A 21173-nucleotide genomic window follows, 5' to 3' on the forward strand; every position below is an offset into this window, starting at 1 on the left:
GAAGAACCAGAGAACCCAGCACTGCCTGCTTCCCTATACTGTGTGCTGTAACTAAGATAGATTTACATATCCATATACAGACCAGAAGACATGTATGTCTGCAGAATGATGATCTGTGGGTGTTACTTCATTATTGCTCATTGGTCCTAAAATCTTCCTATAGACTACTATATTTATAAACTCAGAATTCTGACTTTGAAACTCTAGAATTCTGACTTTGAATCTCAGAATTCTGACGTTGAATCTCAGAATTCTGACTTTTAATCTCAGAATTCTGACTTTTAATCTCAGAATTCTGACTTTGAAACTCAGAATTCTGACTTTGAAACTCAGAATTCTGACTTTTAATCTCAGAATTCTGACTTTGAAACTCAGAATTCTGACTTTGAAACTCAGAATTCTGACTTTTAATCTCAGAATTCTGACTTTGAAACTCAGAATTCTGACTTTGAATCTCAGAATTCTGACTTTGAATCTCAGAATTCTGTATTTTTTTTTTAAACTTACAATTCTGAATTTCAATCTCAGAATTCTGAGTTTCAAAGTCAGAATTCAGTTTTTTTTTTTTATGATGGCCCCAGGGCTCTTCCATAGAATGTAACTAACCACTGTCAATAATGTTGCAGAATTTGGAACAATACATTCTGGACAAAAAACCACATGGCTGGTGTGTGATTGTGAATAATAAGGATTTTGAAAATGGTGAGAAGAGGATTGGAACAGATGAAGATGCTGGTAAAAATAAACTTTAATGCAGTTTTTTATAACCATGTATTTAATGCCAAGTTTTAAAATCAAAAACGATGTTTACCATTCTGTAACGGTTTAAACACATGCAGCAAATGAGCTGAATGTACCGCTTGCATGCTTGTATTGTAGATTTAAGCTGGGGTCACACCAATGCGAATTGGATGCAGTTTTCCGCATCTAATTCGCATGGTAGGAGATTGCGACCGGTTCTCTATGAAGCCGGTTCCCACATCTCCGGTGCGCCTCTGGTGCGACTTTGCACATGAGTCCTGTGCATCTTTTGGTCCGTTTCAGGTCCGAATTCAGCCCAAAAATTCGGGCTGAAATTGAACCTGAAACGGTGAACGGGGACTCACCGAACCCTTGTTGTGAGCCACATGCGGCAATAGTGTGAACCCAGACTTATGTTTTATTTTGCATAAATAGAATACAAAACATTTTCTGTGTGTCTTATGTTAAAATATCACTAGCTTTTGAGGTGTTAGGTGATGCCTTCCTTCTTTTTCAAGAAAAAACATCATAATTATGAGAATAAAGGTTTACAATGGGCAAAAAACAATTTCACACAAAGATAATGATTATGCACCTATTAATAAATTGACCTTAATGACTGAGTGATTGGGGAGGCTGTGGGCCACACCTTTTGTCTTAGAATCTGAAAAAAAATGGAAAATAGTGTATGAAGTAAAAAATTATTACAACTTTAGTTATTTATATATAACTCCCCACAACCCCTAAAACTTAATATTGCCATACTACATGGAGGACACTGATGAAATCAAGAGCTGGCAGCTAAAAAATATTCTGCAGATTACTTATTAAATACAGAGGATTTACTTTTTGTGCTACTGGCCATATCAGGCAGCAGTTTCTTGCTGTTTATTAAAGCAGTTATTGATTTGTTGTGGAGCTTAATGTCATCTCTGCATCAGCCTCGCCAGTATCACAGAGACTTTTCATGGAAAATGTCCTCTTCTTAGTGATATTCTTCATTCCTAAGGGTAGGATGTACTCTGCTGCACTACTTTAGGGCCACCATGAGTACAGACTGTCCACTGAAATGAATGAGGCCTTGGCATACATTCACACTAATGCCACGTACACACGATCGGATTTTCCGACAACAAATGTTGGATTTGAGCTTGTTGGCAGAAAGTCTGATCGTGTGTATGCTCCATCGGACATTTGTTGTCGGACTTTCCACCAACAAATGTTGGCTAGCATGTTCTCAAATTTTCCGCCAACAAATGTGTGTTGTCGGACTTTCTGATCATGTGTGCACAAGTCAATCGGACAAAAGTCCAACGTACAAACACGCATGCTCGGAATTAATGCTCACCAAACACAACATTAGCAAATGGAGCCCAAAGGGTGGCGCATGACTATTGAACTTCCTTTTTATCAGCTCGTCGTACGTCTTCTATGTCACTACTTTCGTAATTGTTGGCCAACATTTGTGTGACCGTGTGTATGCAAGACAAGTTGGAGCCAACAACCTTCGAACAAAATCCCATGGTTTTGTTGTCGGAAAGTGTCCGATCGTGTGTACGGGGCATAAGAGTTAGGCCAGGCAGGTATTGATGCCCCCGGCTGAAACCACCGCCTGTGGAAGGGAATTCCACATCCTTTGCAGCTCTTACAATAAAGAACCCTCTACGCAGTTTAAGTTTAAACCTCTTTTCTTCTAATTTTAGTGAGTGGCCACGTGTCTTATTAAACTCCCTTTCGTGAAAAAGTTTTATCCCTATTGTGGGGTCACCAGTATGGTATTTGTAAATTGAAATCATATCCCCTCTCAAGCTTCTTTTCTCCAGAGAGAATACGTTCAGTGCTCACAACCTTTCTTCATAACTAATATCCTCCAGACCTTTTATTAGCTTTGTTGCCCTTCTTTGTACTCGCTCCATTTCCAGTACTTCCTTCCTAAGGACTGGTGCCCCAGAACTGGACAGCATACTCCAGGTGAGGCCAGACCAGAGTCTTGTAGAGTGGGAGAATTATCGCTTTATTTCTTGGAGTTAATCCCATTTTTAATGCATGCCAATATTCAGTTTTCTTTGTTAGCAGCAGCTTGGCATTGCATGCTATTGCTGAGCCTATCATCTACTAGGAGCCCCAGGTCCTTTTCCATCCTAGATTCCCCCAGAGGTTCACCCCCTAGTGAGTAGATTTCATTCATATTTTTGCCACCCTAATTCATTATTTTACATTTGTCTACATTAAACCTCATTTGCCATCTAGTTGCCCACCCCATTAATTTGTTAAGATCTTCTTGCAAGGTTTCCACATCCTGCGGAGAAGTTATTTCCCTGCTTAGCTTAGTGTCGTCTGCAAATACAGAGATTGAGTTGTTTACACCATCCTCCAGGTCGTTTATGAAAAAATTAAACTGGATTGGTCCAAGCACAGAACCCTGGGGGACCCCACTTCCCACCCCTGACCATTCTGAGTATTCCCCATTTATCACCACCTCTGAACTCACCCTTGTAGCCAGTTTTCAATCCATGTACTCACCCTATGGTCCATGCCAACGGACCTTACTTTGTTCAGTAAACGTTTATGGGGAACTGTGTCAAATGCTTTTGCAAAGTCCAAATACACCATGTCTACGGGCCTTAGTTTATCTAAATGGCAGTTCACCTCCTCATCGAAGGCTAATAGATTGGTTTGGCAAGAACGATTCTTTATGAATCCATGCTGATTACTGCTAATGATACTGTTTTCATTACTAAAATCTTGTATATTTGGCCCTTTTCATAATATTGGCTTTTCTCCAATCAGCTAGTACCATTTTGGTCAGTAGACTGTCAGAAAAATTAGGAACAATGGTCTGGCAATTACTTAACTGAGTTCCCTAAGTACCCTCGGGTGCAAGCCACCTGGTCCGGGTGATTTATTAATGTTAAGATTCCCAAGTCTATGTCTAATTCTGTCCTCTGTTAGCCATGAGGGCACTTCCTGTGCTGTGTCATGAGGACAAAAACTGCAGTTTTGGTTACTGAAGCCCCCCAATTCCCTTGTGAAGACGGACCGAAAATTCGCATGAACGTTAGAACCCATTGACGTCTATGGGACTCGAACGTTCGAAATCAAAAGTGCTCATTTTAAAGGCTAATTTGCATGGTATTGTCCTAAAAAGGGTTTGGGGACCCGGGTCCTGCCCCAGGGGACATGTATCAATGCAAAAAAACTTTTAAAAACGGACGTTTTTTCGGGAGCAGTGATTTTAATGATGTTTAAAGTTAAAAAAAAAAAGTGAAATATTCCTTTAAATATCGTACCTGGGGGTGTCTATAGTATGCCTGTAAAGTGGCACGTATTTCCCGTGCTTAGAACAGTCCCTGCACAAAATGTCATTTTAAAGGAAAAAAAGTAATTTAAAACTGCTTGCGGCTTTAATGTAATGTCAGGTCCTGGCAATATGGATGAAAATCAGTGAGACAAACAGCGTGGGTACCCCCCAGTCCATTACCAGGCCCTTTGGGTCTTCTATGGATATTAAGGGGAACCCCGAACCTAAATTAAAAAAGGAAAGGCGTGGGGCCCCCAGGCCCTATATACTCTGAACAGTAGTATACAGGCGGTGCAAACAAGACAGGAACTGTAGGTTTGTTGTTAAGTAGAATCGGTTTGTAATTTTGAACTGGTACATTTTTAACGTGTTTAGCTCCAGCCAAAAAATCTATTTTAAGCTTTTTGGAAAACATAGGGAAGGGTTATCACCCCTGTGACATTTGTTTTGCTGTCTGTGCTCCTCTTCAGAAGATTTCACCTAATTTTTTGTCCCAATGACAAATGTTTTTTGAAAATTTGGGGTTTTTTGTGAAACAAGGATTGGTGATAAAGCATCAGTGGAAAGGAGAAACGTTTTTCCCATATTAACTCTTACAGGAGAGAATTTCCCTTCCTAGGGGTAGATTTCATCTCACTTCCTGTTGTCTCCTTCCTTTTGCAAGTAGGAGTCGTTTGTAAGTTGGATGTTTGAAAGTAGGGGCCTGCCCTATATACTCAGCAGAAATTTGGGCCTTAGGTGTTGTTGTGGCCACAACACTGTAAGCCCTCACAGGGCCCTGCTGTGAAATATTAGATCAAGAATGTTGAATGTTGAACAGGGGCAGAAAAATTGTGCCTTTGGTGGTGCTAGTGCCACAACACTGTAAGTCCTCACTCGCTCTTGGTGGGCGCAGAAACGGGCCCTGCTGTGAAATATTAGATCAAGAATTGTAATAACATGCCCCTGTTGAACAGGGGCTGAAAAATTGGGCCTTAGGTGCTGGTGCCACAAAACTGCAACCCCTCACAGATACTCTAGTTGGAAGGCAGAAACGAGCCCTGCTGCAAAGTATTGCATCAAAAATTGTAATTACATGCCCCTGTTAAACAGGGGCTGAAAAATTGGGCCTTAGGCACTGGTGGTGGCACCCAGAACCAAAAATGTTCTTACAAGCTATCAGTGTGATCATTGAGGAGGAAGAGGATAATTACTCAGGATAGTCACTCAGCATCAGCATAGACAGTCTTTGAAGGGATCTGAGATTTTAAAAAAAATTATTCGGTTACATCAGCATCAGGTGCTTGGTAGCTGGTGGTGATCCAAGACTGATTCATTTTTATGAAGGTCAGTCGTTCGACCGAGTCGGTGGACAGATGCACCCTGTGATCGGTTACAAAGCCTCCAGCAGCACTGAATGTACGTTCCGAAAGAACGCTGGATGCAGGACAGGCCAGTAGCTCAATTACATACTATGCAAGCTCTGGCCAGTGATCCATCCTCAAGACCCAGTAACCCAGAGGATTTTCGGTGGGAAAGGTGTCCAAGTCAGATCTTGCCCCTAGGTATTCCTGCACCATGTAAAACAGACGCTGGCGATGGTTGCTGGAACCGATCATACCTTGGGGCTGCGGACAAAAAAATTGTCTGAACGCATCGGTCAGACGCCCACCTTCTCCACCGCTCCTTCTTTGACTGACCGAAGCCTCAGCAACACGTGGTCCAGAAACAGGAGTTTGTAAACTCCCAGTCTCTGGGAACACGTTGCACAGACCTCTCTGCAAGGCCTCCCGAAGATGTTTCATCCTCTGGTCTATCTGCGATGGCAAGATAAGGTCCGCAACCTTACCCTTGTAACGTGGATCAGGAGGGTTGCCAGCCAGTATTGGTCCTTCTCCTTGATACCACGAATACGAGGATCCTTACGCAGGCTTTGCAGGATCAGGGAGGCCATGCAGCATAGGTTTGCTGAGGCATTCGGTCCGGAGTCCTCTGGGTCACTAAGGACGACATGGTCCGCAGCCACCTCCTCCCAGCCACGTACAAGTCCATGTGTTTCTTGGGACTGATCCCTTAAAGACTACTGCTGATGCTGAGTGCCAGGCTCCACCTCCATACTGACACAATCCTCCTCCTCCTCTTCCTGTGTGATCGGCAGGCACGCAGGAACACTGTCTGGATAAAGGGGGCCTTGAGAGCTAAGGAAGTCCTCCTCTTCCTGCCTTTGTTCTGCCTCAAGTGCCCTGTCCATTATTCCACGCAGCGTGTGCTCCAACAGGTGGACAAAGGGGACAGTGTCACTGATGCATGCACTGTCACTGCTCACCATCCTCGTGGCCTCCTCAAATGATGACAGGACAGTGCACGCATCCCTGATCATGGCCCACTGGCGTGGGGAAAAAAAAACAAGCTCCCCTGACCCTGTCCTGGTGCCATAGTCGCACAGGTACTCATTGATGGCCCTCTGCTGTGTGTGCAGCCACTGCAGCATGGCCAATGCTGAGTTCCACCTGGTGGGCATGTCACAGATTAGGCAGGGCAGGTTAAACTCCTTTTGGAGGTCTGCCAGCCGAGCACTGGCATTATATGACTGGCGGAAATGCACACAGACTTTCCTGGCCTGCCTCAGGACATCCTGTAAGCCCGGGTACCTGCCCAAGAACCGCTGCACCACCAAGTTAAGGACGTGAGCCAAACAGGGCACATGGGTCATTTGTCCCTGTCGGAGGGCAGAGAGGAGGTTGGTGCCATTGTCGCAAACCACCATTCCTGCCTTAAGTTGGCGTGGCGTCAACCACCTCTGAACCTGCCCCTGCAGAGCTGACAGAACCTCTGCCCCAGTGTGGCTCCTGTCCCCCAAGCACACCAGCTCAAGCACCGCATGGCATCTTTTGGCCTGCATACTTGCGTAGCCCTTTGAACGGCTACGGAGCACCACTGGTTCCGAGGACAAAGCACAGGAAGAGGCCATGGAGGAAGAAGAAGAGGAGGGGGTGGAGGAGAGAGGTGTGTCACAATCATTAGTAGTGGCATTTTGGAGGCGTGGTGGTGGAACAACCTCCAACACTACTGCACCTTGTCCTGCATCCTTCCCAGCTGCCAGTAGAGTCACCCAATGCACGGTGAAACTTAGGTAACGTCCCTGTCCATGCCTGCTGGACCATGAGTCAGCGGTAATTATGCACCTTACCGCTGACCGCCCTGTCCAGCGAGGCCAAGACATTGCCTTCCACATGCCGGTAGAGAGCCGGAATCGCCTTCCGTGAGAAAAAGTGGCGTTTGGGTACCTGCCACTGAGGAACCGCACATTCCACAAACTCGGAAGGGGACAGAGTCTACGAACTGAAAAGGCAGCAGTTGAAGTGCTAGCAATTTTGCCAAGCTAGCATTCAACCGCTGGGCATGTGGATGGCTGGGAGCGAACTTCTTTCGGCGGTGCAGCAGCTGGGGCAGGGAAATTTGCCTGGTACAATCTGATGTCGGTGTACTGAAAGCAGATTGCCCACAAGTACTTGGCTGTGACACACCTAATTCTACACCTTCATACCTCTCAGTGCAGGTCTCAGAGAGGACTGAAGGTATAGTGGGGTTGGAGATCTCAGCTGATGAAGAGCAAGGAGAGGTCCTCTTTGTTCTTTGGTGTGGGTCTTTTAAATACGCTTGCCAACGAACTGCATGTCAGGTCAACATATGTCTGGTCAATCATGTGGTGCCCAAGCGGGAGATGTTTTGGTCACGCGAGATACGCTTGAGACATATGTTGCAAATAGCAGCGGTGCGATCTGATGCACTCGTCTCAAAAAAGGCCCACACCAAAGAACTTTTTGAATAACGCGCAGAGACTGCAGCGCCCTGCACATGCAGAGCTTTGGGGTGTGATGCAGTCAGAGTGCTGCCCTTAGGCTGGCCCCTGGAGGGCATCCTGCCTCGTTGGTGATGTGCCGCCTCCTCCTCCTCTCTCCTATCAGGCACCCACGTTGAGTCAGTGACCTCATCATCCCCTCCCTCCTCATCACTGGAGCAAACCTGGCAGTATGCTGCAGCAGGGGGAGCATGACTGCCAGATTGCTGTCCTTCTTGGGCACCCCCTCTGTCCTTGCTCACGTTACTGCCTTCATCTAGCCCAGTATCATCATCAGAGCCTTCCAAACGCTGGGCATCCTCCTGGAGCATGTACCCAACACTGTGGTCAAACAGTTCGAGGGACTCCTCAGGGGGACATGGTGGGGCTAGGGAAGGAGTCACTGATGACATTGAGCCAAGGGAAGAGGCCGCTGCTTTCCCAGACAAAGTACCCTGAGCATGGGTGAGAGAGGATGAGGAGGATGAGGACGGCTTGGTCATCCACTCGACCAAGTCTTCCGCATGTTGCAGCTCAACACGGCCAGCTGCCGAAAAAAAGGCCAATCGTGTCCCACGGCCACATGCTGATGAGGATGCACCGTCTCCACGACCAGCACTGTTGCCTCTAGACACAGAGCCTGCTTGCCCTCTTTTATTGGCTTGTGACTGTCTGCCTCTCCTTGTTGGCCTTCCAGACATACTAATGGCCTGTAGCTGCACTAAGCTGGGATATATAGATATAGAATATATATATATATATATATATATATATATATATATATATATATATATAATGTACTGATACTGCAGCTAGCAAAATCAACTGCCTGCCTGTAGTATGAGAACACCACCAACCTTCTACAGGTAGCTTTAGCTGAACACTGTGCATAGCTCGCAAAAAACTACCTTGTAGCTTGTGGTAGTGATAGGATCAGGAAAACACCACCAACCTTCTACAGGTAGCTTTAGGTGAACACTGTGCAGAGCTCGCCAAAAAATAACTTGTAGCTTATTTAGCTGACTGCGGTAGTGATAGGATCAGGAAAACACCACCAACCTTCTACAGGTAGCTTTAGGTGAACACTGTGCAGAGCTCGCACTACACTAACTTGTAGCTTATTTAGCTGCCTGCGGTAGTGATAGGATCAGGAAAACACCACCAACCTTCGACAGGTAGCTTTAGGTGAACACTGTGCAGAGCTCGCCAAAAATAACTTGTAGCTTATTTAGCTGCCTGTGGTAGTGATAGGATCAGGAAAACACCACCAACCTTCTACAGGTAGCTTTAGCTGAACACTGTGCAGAGCTTGCAAAAAATAACTTTTAGGTTTAGCTGAACACTGTGAGGAGGACGCACTACACTAACTTGTAGCTTTAGCTGAACACTGTGCAGAGGTCACACTACACTAACTTGTAGTTTTAGCTGAACACTATGAGGAGGATGCACTACACTAACTTGTAGCTTTAGCTGAACACTGTGCAGAGGTCTCACTACACTAACTTGTGGCTTTGGCTGAACACTGTGCAGAGGTCGCACTACACTAACTTGTAATTTTAGCTGAACACTGTAAGCAGGACGCACTACACTAACTTGTAGCTTTAGCCGAACACTGTGCAGAGGTCTCACTACACTAACTTGTAGCTTTAGCTGAACACTGTGCAGAGGTCGCACTACACTAACTTGTAGTTTTAGCTGAACACTGTGAGGAGGACACACTACCCTAACTTGTAGCTTTAGCTGAACACTGTGCAGAGGTCACACTAAACTAACTTGTAGCTTTAGCTGAACACTGTGAGGAGGACGCACTACACTAACTTGTAGCTTTAGCTGAACACTGTGCAGAGGTCTCACTACACTAACTTGTAGTTTTAGATGAACACTGTGAGGAGGACGCACTACACTAACTTGTAGCTTTAGCTGAACACTGTGCAGAGGTCTCACTACACTAACTTGTAGCTTTAGCTGAACACTGTGCAGAGGTCTCACTACACTAACTTGTAGTTTTAGATGAACACTGTGAGGAGGACGCACTACACTAACTGTAAATAGTCTAGCTGCCTGACTGTGGTACTAATAGGATCAAAAGAACGCCAGCAATTTTCTTCAGGTAGCTGTAAATACTGTAACAAGACAAGCCTGCCTGTCAGTTGGAAGATAACAGGAACGGATCTAGCTAAACTGAATACAAGTGTATATATATATATATATATGCAACACCTGGGATGCATATATATACACAATACACTGTAAGTGCAGCTAACTCACTGACTGTCCTGCCTAATCTAGCTAACTCAAATGAAATGACACTGTCTCTCTCTCTATCTCTCAGCACGCCGGAGCACACTACACAGGGCCACTGTGCAGGTGGCCTTATATAGTGTGGGGCGTGTTCTAAACCCCCTGAGCCATAATTGGCCAAAGCCACCCTGGCTTTGGCCAATTACAGCTCTCTCTACCGACGGCGCTGTGATTGGCCAAGCATGCGGGTCATAGTGCATGCTTGGCCAATCATCAGCCAGCAATGCACTGCGATGCCGCAGTGAATTATGGGCCGTGACGTGCCACACGAATTTGGCGCGAACGGCCCATAACATTCGCAATTCGGCGAACGATCGAACAGCCGATGTTCGAGTCAAACATGGGTTCGACTAAAGCGCGAAGCTCATCCCTACTGAGGAGTATAATAAATTCAATACCTTCGCCATCTCCCCATCCTTTGTAACCAGATGTCCCTCCTCATTCTTTATGAGGCCAGTAGGGTCTGTTCTCCCTTTTTTACTGTTATAAAGTTACTGTTATACTTAAAGAAGTCATCACACAGCATCCTGTGATAGCCAGTGGTAGTGCACTGTCACAATTTCATACTGCAGGAAAATATCCATTTTTTTACAAGAATATTGGCAACTATGGCTATAAAGGGAGTGTTGGACACACATAGAGGAGAGAGAAGCACATGAACAGAGCAATGGATTACGGTGCTGAATTGGAGATAGATGCAATGTTTGGGGTGGGATTGTAAATACTGCAGGGAGAAGAATGTTTGTAGAGGAAGCGTGGACACTGGACAGTGAAAAAATGCAGTGCTAAGGTGATACATGCATTATTTTTAAATTCAATACTCCAGCATTAAAGCTAGTATTTGCAATTTCTCTTTGGACTACAAAATGGGATGGAATAGGATGGGCTCCAAAATTTGCACTGAACTCTGTACAAAAAAAGTTTGACATAGAGTCTGTGTTGCTGTGTACATGTTTACATCCTTCCTCTGGGGTGCTTTTTATTGCCAGATTGCTTCCAAGTTATTAAATATATATTTATTTATTTATTTATTTCAGGTACTTATATAGCGCCGTCAATTCACGCAGTGCTTTACATATACATTGTACAGTCACATCAGTCCCTACCCTCAAGGAGCTTACAACCTAAGGTCCCTAACACACATTCATACATATACTAGGGCCAATTTAGACAGGAGCCAATTAACTTACCAGCATGTCTTTAGAGTGTGGGAGGAAACTGGAGTACCTGGAGGAAACCCATGCAGGCACAGGGAGAACATGCAAACTCCAGGCAGATGGTATCGTGGTTGGGATTTCGAACCAGCGACCCTTTTTGCTGCTAGGTGAAAGTGCTAACTACTACACCACTGTGCTGCCTATATAATTCTGGATACCCTATCTGTACCTATAGGTTTTTTCTAGTCACACTGCCTTGTCTTGCCACAGTTCCTGTCCTGCTACACTGCTACTTTTTATGATTTCACCAGCCGCAACAGACCTCTAGTGTGCCCCTTTACTGTTAAAATTTGTGATGTGATTGTGATGTTTTTCTTGTGTCAAGTGGTTAGACCTTCCCTTGCTGTCCAAACAGGCCCATCAACTGGGCTCCAATGTATGTCTATAGTAATTACTGTAATGGCCCCACGTGCAGAGTACACAGGTAGCAGTTCTGTCCCTAGTCTCAACCTTTATATTTGCATGGGGCTTCAATTTCTTAAAAGCTAGTCCTGGTTCCTATGAGAACTAAAAAACACAATCACTATACCTAGGATTGTAAAGGAGGTGTTTTTTTTCAGGTTTCAAAAACATTTTCTAGATAAAAATGAACTCATGTTATTATACTGTATAACTAGACAACACAGGACTGCTCAATACCAGGAATGATTAATGATTTTGTATACAGCTTTACTAGGTACTTAGGGTTTGTCTATAGGAATCTGTTAGTAATAAAGGTTAATGGACTGGTTAAAGCTGAACTTTGGGCACAAAAATGTTCAATATATTCCCTTAATAGCCACAAAGGAAATATGTACCGTATATACTCGAGTATAAGTCATCCCGAGTATAAGTCGAGGCCCTAATTTACCACAAAAAAATGGGAAAAACGTATTGACCCGAGTATAAGACGAGGGTGAGAAATGCACAGCTACTGTAAGTGGAAAAGAGGGTCAACAATGCCCATTTGCAGCCTCACTGTGCCCATTTGCAGCCATAGGTCCCCCGAACTTCAAACTCGGTAGTTAAGGGTTCCTAGATGCCCCCTAGCTGCAGCCAAAATTTGGGGTCTCTGAACCCAAAGGGTCCCAAAATGACATTGCTGCACATGGACACAGTTGACCGAATTTGGGGCCCCGTATCTTGGGGCCACTTAGTGCTAAGAACCCCAAATTTGGTGTGCAAACCCAGTGGAACTAGCACCATAAAATATCCAATATATCACCAAGTGGCCCCGAGATACAGGGCCCCAAAAATCGGTTCAGAAAATGTGAAGCACTTTTCTGTAGCAGAGAATGACATTTTCCGAACCGGATTTGGGGCCCCGTATCTCTGGGCCACTTGGTGCTAGGAACGCTATCTTTGGATATGTTATGGAACCAGTGCCACTGGGTTTGCACACCAAATTTGGGGTTCCTAGCACCAAGTGGCCCTGAGATACAGGGCCCCAAAGTCGGTTCGGAAAATGAAATTTTTTGCTGCAGAAAAGTGCTTGACTGGAGTATAAGTCGAGGGGGGCACTTTCAGCACAAAAAAATGTGCTGAAAAACTCGACTTATACTCGAGTATATAAGGTAAATACACTTTGTGTACACTAAATGCCTTTGCAAACCCAGGTATTATTTTGTAAAAGTAGCAGTGACATTATCCTTGTGCTGCACATAGCCTCTGCAGAAAGCAGAGCTGTGGGAGGGGCCCAGCAAGTCCGCCCACTATAAGCTGCCTGCTGAAAACGACAGGAGGGGGCAGACACTAGACCAGTCACCCTGTTTGGGGAGAGGGAGCAGCAGTGACCAGTCTTTATTACAGGAAGCTACTGCATAGAGATACTGCACACTGGCTAACTGCAGAGATCTAGAAAAAATACACAAAGCACAACAAGGTTAAACTAAGAATACATATGCCTATTATATTTAGACAATATTTGCTTATCCTGGAGTACAGCTTTTAGTAACTACACACATTTGAGTAATTTTTGTACCATTACCTTGTGGCTACAGAATTAGTTCTGTCACAGCCTTGCTTACCTTAGGTCTAAACAAGACGAAAACATGAGTGTTCCATAACGGATCCTTTTTTAAAACTTAGATTTTGCAGGCTTTACATGATTGAATTGCCATGTCAGCTTGTACTCCTGCAGAAGCATAGGCTGTAGTGTGTCAATAGAGTGAGCTTTGTCACCCTAGGAATGGAAGCACCAGGGAAGGCAGGATCACCAGGTACAAAATTAAAGCCAAAGTGCAAAAAAAGAGGACACCTACTGGAAACAATTGTGGTTAAGCTACCATTGAATTATTATTTTTAGATTTAGATAAACTTTAACTATACTTTAAGTATATTTAGGTTCTTGATATTAATGTATTTCTATTGATTGTTTTGTTTGGCAGGTGCAATAAGGAGAGTATTTAAAAATCGAGGATATACTGTAGAAGAACACAAAAACCTGACAGCAGAAAAAATGTTAGACATCATGAAGGAGTATCAGAAAAAAGATCACGCTAAAAAGGACAGCTTTATCTGCTTTATTCTCTCACATGGGGGTCTAGGAACTGTGTTAGGTGTTGACGGAGAAAAGGTGCGCATTAAAGATCTAACTAGATGTTTCAATGGTCGGCATTGTGAGTCTCTCATTGGAAAGCCTAAGGTGTTCTTCATTCAAGCATGCCGAGGAGATGAACTTGATGGGGGAGTCTCTTATGAGGGAGACGGCAGTACATCTACATATGAATGTGATAGAGGAAGTCTTCCTATTGCTGCAGATTTCTTAACAGCCTATGCTAGCACTGAAGATTATAAGAGTCTACGGGGTCCCAAAGGCTCTATTTATATTCAGAAGCTGTGTAAAATCTTGGAAGATCCTCACCATATGTAAGTACAAATATTTTGGTAGATAACGATAAAGGATTTTTCTTTAGATTTCAATATGTTTATTCATTTTTTCCAATAATAACAGTTGCAAAAACATAAGATGACTCCAGAGCTCCCCAAACGAGGAGAGTAACGGGCAAATGAAAACGGAAATATAAAGCCTTCGCGCTACTATAATGTATTAGTGGATGAATTAAAATGGTGAATTCTTATCTTAACGTGATCAAATACTAAAGTGCCTATAGTGCATAAAAGTGCAATCACAAAATTGAACAATAACTGCCTGCAGCAGAACCTAAAGTGTATCACAATCCACTCTCAATAGTAATTATAAAACTGATTCCGCGCTACAGTGTATAAGAAAAAATATATAAATTATTTACTCAATGAAGTCTATTAATAAAGTGTCAAAGCTAATTAAATAGTTGAAAACAGTGTAAAGAGTTGTACATAATAGAAAATTCATATATTCATAAAAAGCCAGGGCAAATGATTTAGAGTATTATTAGTCTCTTGACCACATTATCAAAAAGAAAAAAGAAAAGAAAAAAATTGTCCACAAGAGGGGCAAAAATTGTAAAGAAGGGATTTCAATGTATGATATGATGGACAAGGAGGGGTTAAAAGTCCCACAAGCTATGGTCACAGAGCTCTCACCTTCATAAACTGCTTAAACCGCATATAATGGTGATCTGAGGTCCGTTGTCTGACGTTATTCCAACTTCTACCACCAGGGGGTCCTCTGTGCCAGCATATGTGAAATTGCAATTATCCGAAGTGTCAGCATATCATCATAAATAAAAGTATCATCCGCTATATTAATCTCTACCACCAGGGGGTCCTCTACTTCATCCACCAGATCTCCCAGATACCACTGCACATCAACGTTTTCTTGTACCTCGTATCCTCCGCAGAATGGGGGGGAGGGGGGATGGCAGCGAACAAGGGTGGGAGAGAGAGAAAAAAGCCCCAATAGTGTAGTAAGGTTAGAATACAAAAGCTTTATTAAAAGGTTAAAAATGGACTCTTACAATGGTAAATAAAGAAATAAGCATATACAGTTGCTAAGGCGTCTGAACGCCGCTCTCACATCACTTCCTGGTATCGCTCAGTCTCCGGCCACTCCCTACGTGTTACGTCATCACGTGACTTCTTCAGGGGATGCTGATTGGCTGAGGCGATCTTGTTTATATTTCCATAAACCGGAAATGGATTAGCGGCCATTTTGTTGGGGTCCGCTCTATTTACCGACGGCGGCCATTTTCTTGTAGGAAACCTAATGTTTTCATAGCGGCCATTTTCTGGAGAAGTGTTCCTCTGCTGACACTTCTAAGAAAGATGTTCTGTTCTATAGGCAGACGCAGAGGATAAACCCGTGACACCTCATCACACATAGATGCCTCTTCCGTTTATGTAAGAATGAGTGTGTCAGGTTTGAAATGAGTTATAAAATATTTTGACATAAATACTTTAATGGATCAAACTTAAAATTGCTATAATTGTTCTGAGCACTCCTAAAATGCTAAAACGATGAATCCATGACTCAATCATATAAAAATAAATGAGGTGAACAAAAATAAATAAAAATAAAAATAAAATAATAAAAATAAAAATAAAATTGAAATAAACAAATTAAAATAAAAATAAAAATAAATAAAAATAAAAATAAAAAATGTAAAAAACAAAATTATAAAAAAAAAAATATATATATAAAAAAAAAGGGAAAACTCCAAATAAAAAATATATTAAATCCTCAAAAGTCAAAATTGACCTTAACTGTGCACCTAATAACTAAAATAATCTATAATTAAAACATTTAAGATTGCTTTCTATGGCAAATAGTTAATGGAAGGGGATAAATATACCCAACCATATAATCAACTCAATATTAAAGATGGCTACAGGGGAAAATTAGCCCGACAAGTCTATACCATAAATGGAGGGAGAGTCATACTTCAGATCTACAGTGGAATAAATAAATAAAGGACAGACATATCCCAATACATTAAAAATTACTTAAAAAACAGTTGAGATCAAATTCAACATTTAAACCACCTGGCACTAAACTTTTCATAATATACAGTATATCCATCTTGGCTCTTTCTGACTAATCGTCCTTATCTTATGGCTACCTCTCCATGATGGATTATACTTTTCTATACCCCAGAATTGTAGGTGGGAGGGATCTCGATTGTGTACTGTAGCGAAATGTTTCGAAACATTGTGTTTGGGAAACCCATTTACAATGTTCTGCACATGTTCCTTTACCCTGATCTTCAGTGCCCTTTTTGTTCTGCCTATGTACTGCAAATTGCAGCTACATTGAAGACAGTATACCACTCCTTCGGAATGACAACCTATGAAGTCCCTGATCTCATAGGTGTGACCCGTGGTGGTGGCTGTGAACTCTGACCTCTTTTTTTTTTATTTTTTAGTGTTATGACAGGCGTAACAATTTCTGCAAGGGTAAAAACCCTTTCCAGAAAAGAACGTAAAAGAATTCTTCGGGGGAGGTTCAACTATGGATTTAACAATGTCTTTCAGGGTTGGAGCTCTCTTATATACGATATTTGGTGTGTCAGGCAGAATATCTTTTAAATCTTTATCATTTTTCAACACATGCCAGTGTCGTTTGATAAGTTTAGCTACCTCCTTATGCTGTACATTTTAGTCCAATATAAGGCATGGTGCTTCAGCCTGATATGCTTTCCTCTTTAGATTATTCTGCAGCATCAAGGTTCTATCCATTTTATTCACCTGTTGTATTTGATCGTTGATCCATGTACCATCGTAACCCTTTTCAATGAATCTTACACCAGTTAGATCTGCTTGAGTTTTGTAATCTTCTTCATATGTGCAATTTCGCTTAATTCTGACCAGTTGCCCTTTCGGAATGTTGTATAACCAGGGTTTATAGTGGCAACTGTTAATGGACAGATATCTGTTAGTATCCACACTTTTAAAGTGTGTTTTAGTGATCAGTCTGTCTTTCTGCACCGAGATATTGAGATCTAAGAAATCCACAGATTTTTCATCTATTTTCCATACCAGTTTTATGTTCTTCTCATTCTTATTTAGTCCTTCTAGAAATTCTTCTAATGCATCCTTATTTCCATTCCAGACGATCACAATGTCATCTATATACCTTCCATATAGGGTTAATTCGGCTGGCATATTCTCATATACGGCTTCTTCTTCCCAAAATGCCATAAAAGCATTAGCTATACTGGGTGCAAACTTCGCTCCCATGGCTATGCCAGTTATTTGCCTGTAATAAACCTGGTCATGCCAAAAATAATTATGTTTTAAACAGAAATCGAGGCATTTAATTAGAAATTTTCTTTGTTTACACTCTAAAGTACTGTACGTCCTCAAAAGCCATTTTGCCGCTGCGCATGCCTCATGATGCTGCACAATAGTATATAGTGAGGACACATCTGCAGTGGCCAGGAAAGTCCTACCTTCCAGTACTAATATTGTGTCAAATAGTTGGAGCGTATGCTTGGTATCTTTTATATATGCCTTCGTTTTCTGAACCGCCGGTTGAATAAAATAATCAATATATTCCCCCATTCTGGAAGTCAATGAATCTATGCCGTTCACAATCGGCCTGCCTGGTGGTTCTTCACGATTCTTGTGGATTTTTGGGATGGTATATATTATTGGTATTCTACATGATTCTGGTATCAAATACTTAGATTCTTTTTTGTTCTGTATACCCTTATTGCTACCCAAATTTACTATTGACTGTAATTGTTTTATAAAATCTCTTGTGGGGTTACTTGGCAACCTAATATAAGTTTCTTCATCTTGTAGTTGTCTATCCAATTCTCGTAAATATTGCTCTTTCGACTGTATCACCACAGCTCCTCCCTTGTCGGCTGTCAGACGAGGTCCTATGTGACGAGGCGCGTCGGGAGGACTCCACTGCTGCCTTTTTATTGTATACAGGCGCTTGGTTACTTCTTAAATGTGGGTGTTTTTCTTTTAATAAAAATTCATAATTTTACGGTATTACACTATATGGTCCCTTTTTTATCCTATGTGGGGCATGTTCGAGGACGTCCTTAATTTCCATGTGGAGGAAGTACCCCGGTGAGGCACCCCCAGGATTTCTTCTCCAGTGTACCATTGGGATCTCCTCTTCATTGCCAGAGGGCAATTCCCAGCCTGTTTGACTCATTCAGCATATGCTGTTTTGGGTCCCAACCTTTTGGTAAGCCTCCATTCATATGGGTGGTGGTATCTGCACAAGTGTGGTTTTTGCAAATAATCCCTGAGCAAGTTTCCAGGACCGTCGATCTTCCTTCGGTACTGATCCTGTGTACTATTGCCATTGGGCAATAAATGCTTATGTTGACCTATGTAGCATATGCTATTTTTAGGTCCAAAATCTACGGTACGCCTCCACTACCTTAGGGATTGCTTAATTATTATTTCAGTCATATATTCACGTGGTGATTTTCATGTTTTCACAAACAAATGGACTTTGATTTATTGAAAATGGACTTTTAATATTTTTTTTCTATGTTGATATGCACAATTGTCAATTCACGATATAAAAGTATAGCGCTGCACTTATTTATATATTCCATGGTCTACAGCAAAAATTCTATTTGCAGTGTTAGCAGCTTATACGTTTGAGTTAGCGCGAAGGTATTTGTTTTTCTTTTCTACACACATTTATTTTTGTTCAACTCATTTATTTTTATATGATTGAGTCATGGATTCATCGTTTTAGCATTTTAGGAGTGCTCAGAACAATTATAGCAATTTTAAGTTTGATCCATTAAAGTATTTATGTCAAAATATTTTATAACTCATTTCAAACCTGACACACTCAGAACGGAAGAGGCATCTATGTGTGATGAGGTGTCATGGGTTATCTAGGTTTATCCTCTGCGTCTGCCTATAGAACAGAACATCTTTCTTAGAAGTGTCAGCAGAGGAACACTTCTCCAGAAAATGGCCGCTATGAAAACATTAGGTTTCCTACAAGAAAATGGCCGCCGTCGGTAAATAGAGCGGACCCCAACAAAATGGCCGCTAATCCATTTCCGGTTTATGGAAATATAAACAAGATCGCCTCAGCCAATCAGCATCCCCTGAAGAAGTCACGTGATGACGTAACACGTAGGGAGTGGCCGGAGACTAAGCGATACCAGGAAGTGATGTGAGAGCCCCGTTCAGACGCCTTAGCAACTGTATATGCTTATTTCTTTATTTACCATTGTAAGAGTCAATTTTTAACCTTTTAATAAAGCTTGTGTATTCTAACCTTACTACACTATTGGGGCTTTTTTCTCTCTCTCCCACCCTTGTTCGCTGCCATCCCTCTCCCCCCCCCTCCCCCCCATTCTGCGGAGGATACGAGGTAGAAGAAAACGTTGATGTGCAGTGGTATCTGGGAGATCTGGTGGATGAAGTAGAGGACCCCCTGGTGGTAGAGATTAATATAGCGGATGATACTTTTATTTATGATGATATGCTGACACTTCGGATAATTGCAATTTCACATATGCTGGCACAGAGGACCCCCTGGTGGTAGAAGTTGGAATAACGTCAGACAACGGACCTCAGATCACCATTATATGCGGTTTAAGCAGTTTATGAAGGTGAGAGCTCTGTGACCATAGCTTGTGGGACTTTTAACCCCTCCTTGTCCATCATATCATACATTGAAATCCCTTCTTTACAATTTGTGCCCCTCTTGTGGACAATTTTTTTCTTTTTGATAATGTGGTCAAGAGACTAATAATACTCTAAATCATTTGCCCTGGCTTTTTATGAACATATGAATTTTCTATTATGTACAACTCTTTACACTGTTTTCAACTATTTAATTAGCTTTGACACTTTATTGATAGACTTTATTGAGTAAATAATTTATATATTTTTTCTTATACACTGTAGTGCGGAATCACTTTTATAATTAGTAATGGGCAAATATTTTCAGGTAATAATGCGCACATTTTTGAGCAACATATACATATATATCACAGAAAAAGAACCATTCAAATATAAAGATGTTGTCTAGATGACACTCATAGTGCAATTGAAGGGCAACCGAATGCTCGATGTGGTGTAATACACGTCAGGCAGGACAGTGAACAAAACATTTATAAAGTACATAAAGTAGTAGTCAACCACCCTACATAACCTTGTACAATGAACTATTAAGAATGTAGAAAACCAAGGAGCAAGCAGCTCCAAACCTGAGCATGTTATAAAAAAGAAAACAAAAAGAAAGAAGTCGGAAAAGAGAAGAGTGAATACAGTTGGGGTTTCTCCGCCCAGTGCTGGGATAAGGTAATTTGGTGCCCAGGGTGAAAAATGGCAAACTGCCTCCGCTCATGCCCTACGCATTATGTCATCGTCATGTGCCGGTGATGTAACGCGTAGGGCATGTGCAGAGGCACACGAGGGAGCAAAAGTGATGTAAGCGGACGAATTGGTCCGGTTCTCAAGATTTTAATGCTTATAGAGTTTTTATTGTACAGTAAGTGCAGTAATTTTAGCCTAATAAATGAAGACGTTTTAACAATATTACACTATGGGAGGCTTTTTTTATATGTTTTCATAACCTGGGCGAGACTAACTCTGGAACATAGAGGAGCACCTTAATGGAAAAGGCAGCTAATAACATATCTACAACAGTGGGAATCCCTATTAAGAGAGCCCCTAGTGGAGAGAAACCATAGAGGAATCCATGCATGTGAAGGATTTATGTTTTATGCTTAGACACAAGTAAAAAGGAGGTGAGAGTTCTGAGAGCACAGTGGTGATTGAGTGACACAGGTATCACACAAAAGATTATTTTAAGCACAAGAGGTGACAGGTAGAGAAAATATAAATAGAGACTGAATTTATATATCTTTCATTTTTATTTGATGCATTATAGAAAAAATATTTTAATTAGAGGATTATGAATTCATTCACTGCAAGA

At 42.1% G+C, this 21173-nt stretch overlaps 1 protein-coding gene across 2 annotated transcripts in view; it reads left to right on the forward strand.

Moving 5' to 3' along the window:
* LOC141146741 (caspase-8-like) overlaps positions 1-21173 on the forward strand; it is a 109675-nt gene that overhangs the window by 72941 nt on the left and 15561 nt on the right. For both annotated transcript variants that reach the window (XM_073633258.1, XM_073633257.1), the window contains exons 7-8: positions 627-735; positions 13747-14227. In XM_073633258.1, coding sequence (XP_073489359.1) covers positions 627-735; positions 13747-14227 — 590 coding nt within the window. The remainder of the gene's footprint in view (positions 1-626; positions 736-13746; positions 14228-21173) is intronic.

The sequence above is a fragment of the Aquarana catesbeiana genome, linkage group LG06 (assembly GCF_042186555.1).
Source record: "Aquarana catesbeiana isolate 2022-GZ linkage group LG06, ASM4218655v1, whole genome shotgun sequence".
Classification (NCBI taxonomy): Eukaryota; Metazoa; Chordata; class Amphibia; order Anura; family Ranidae; genus Aquarana; species Aquarana catesbeiana.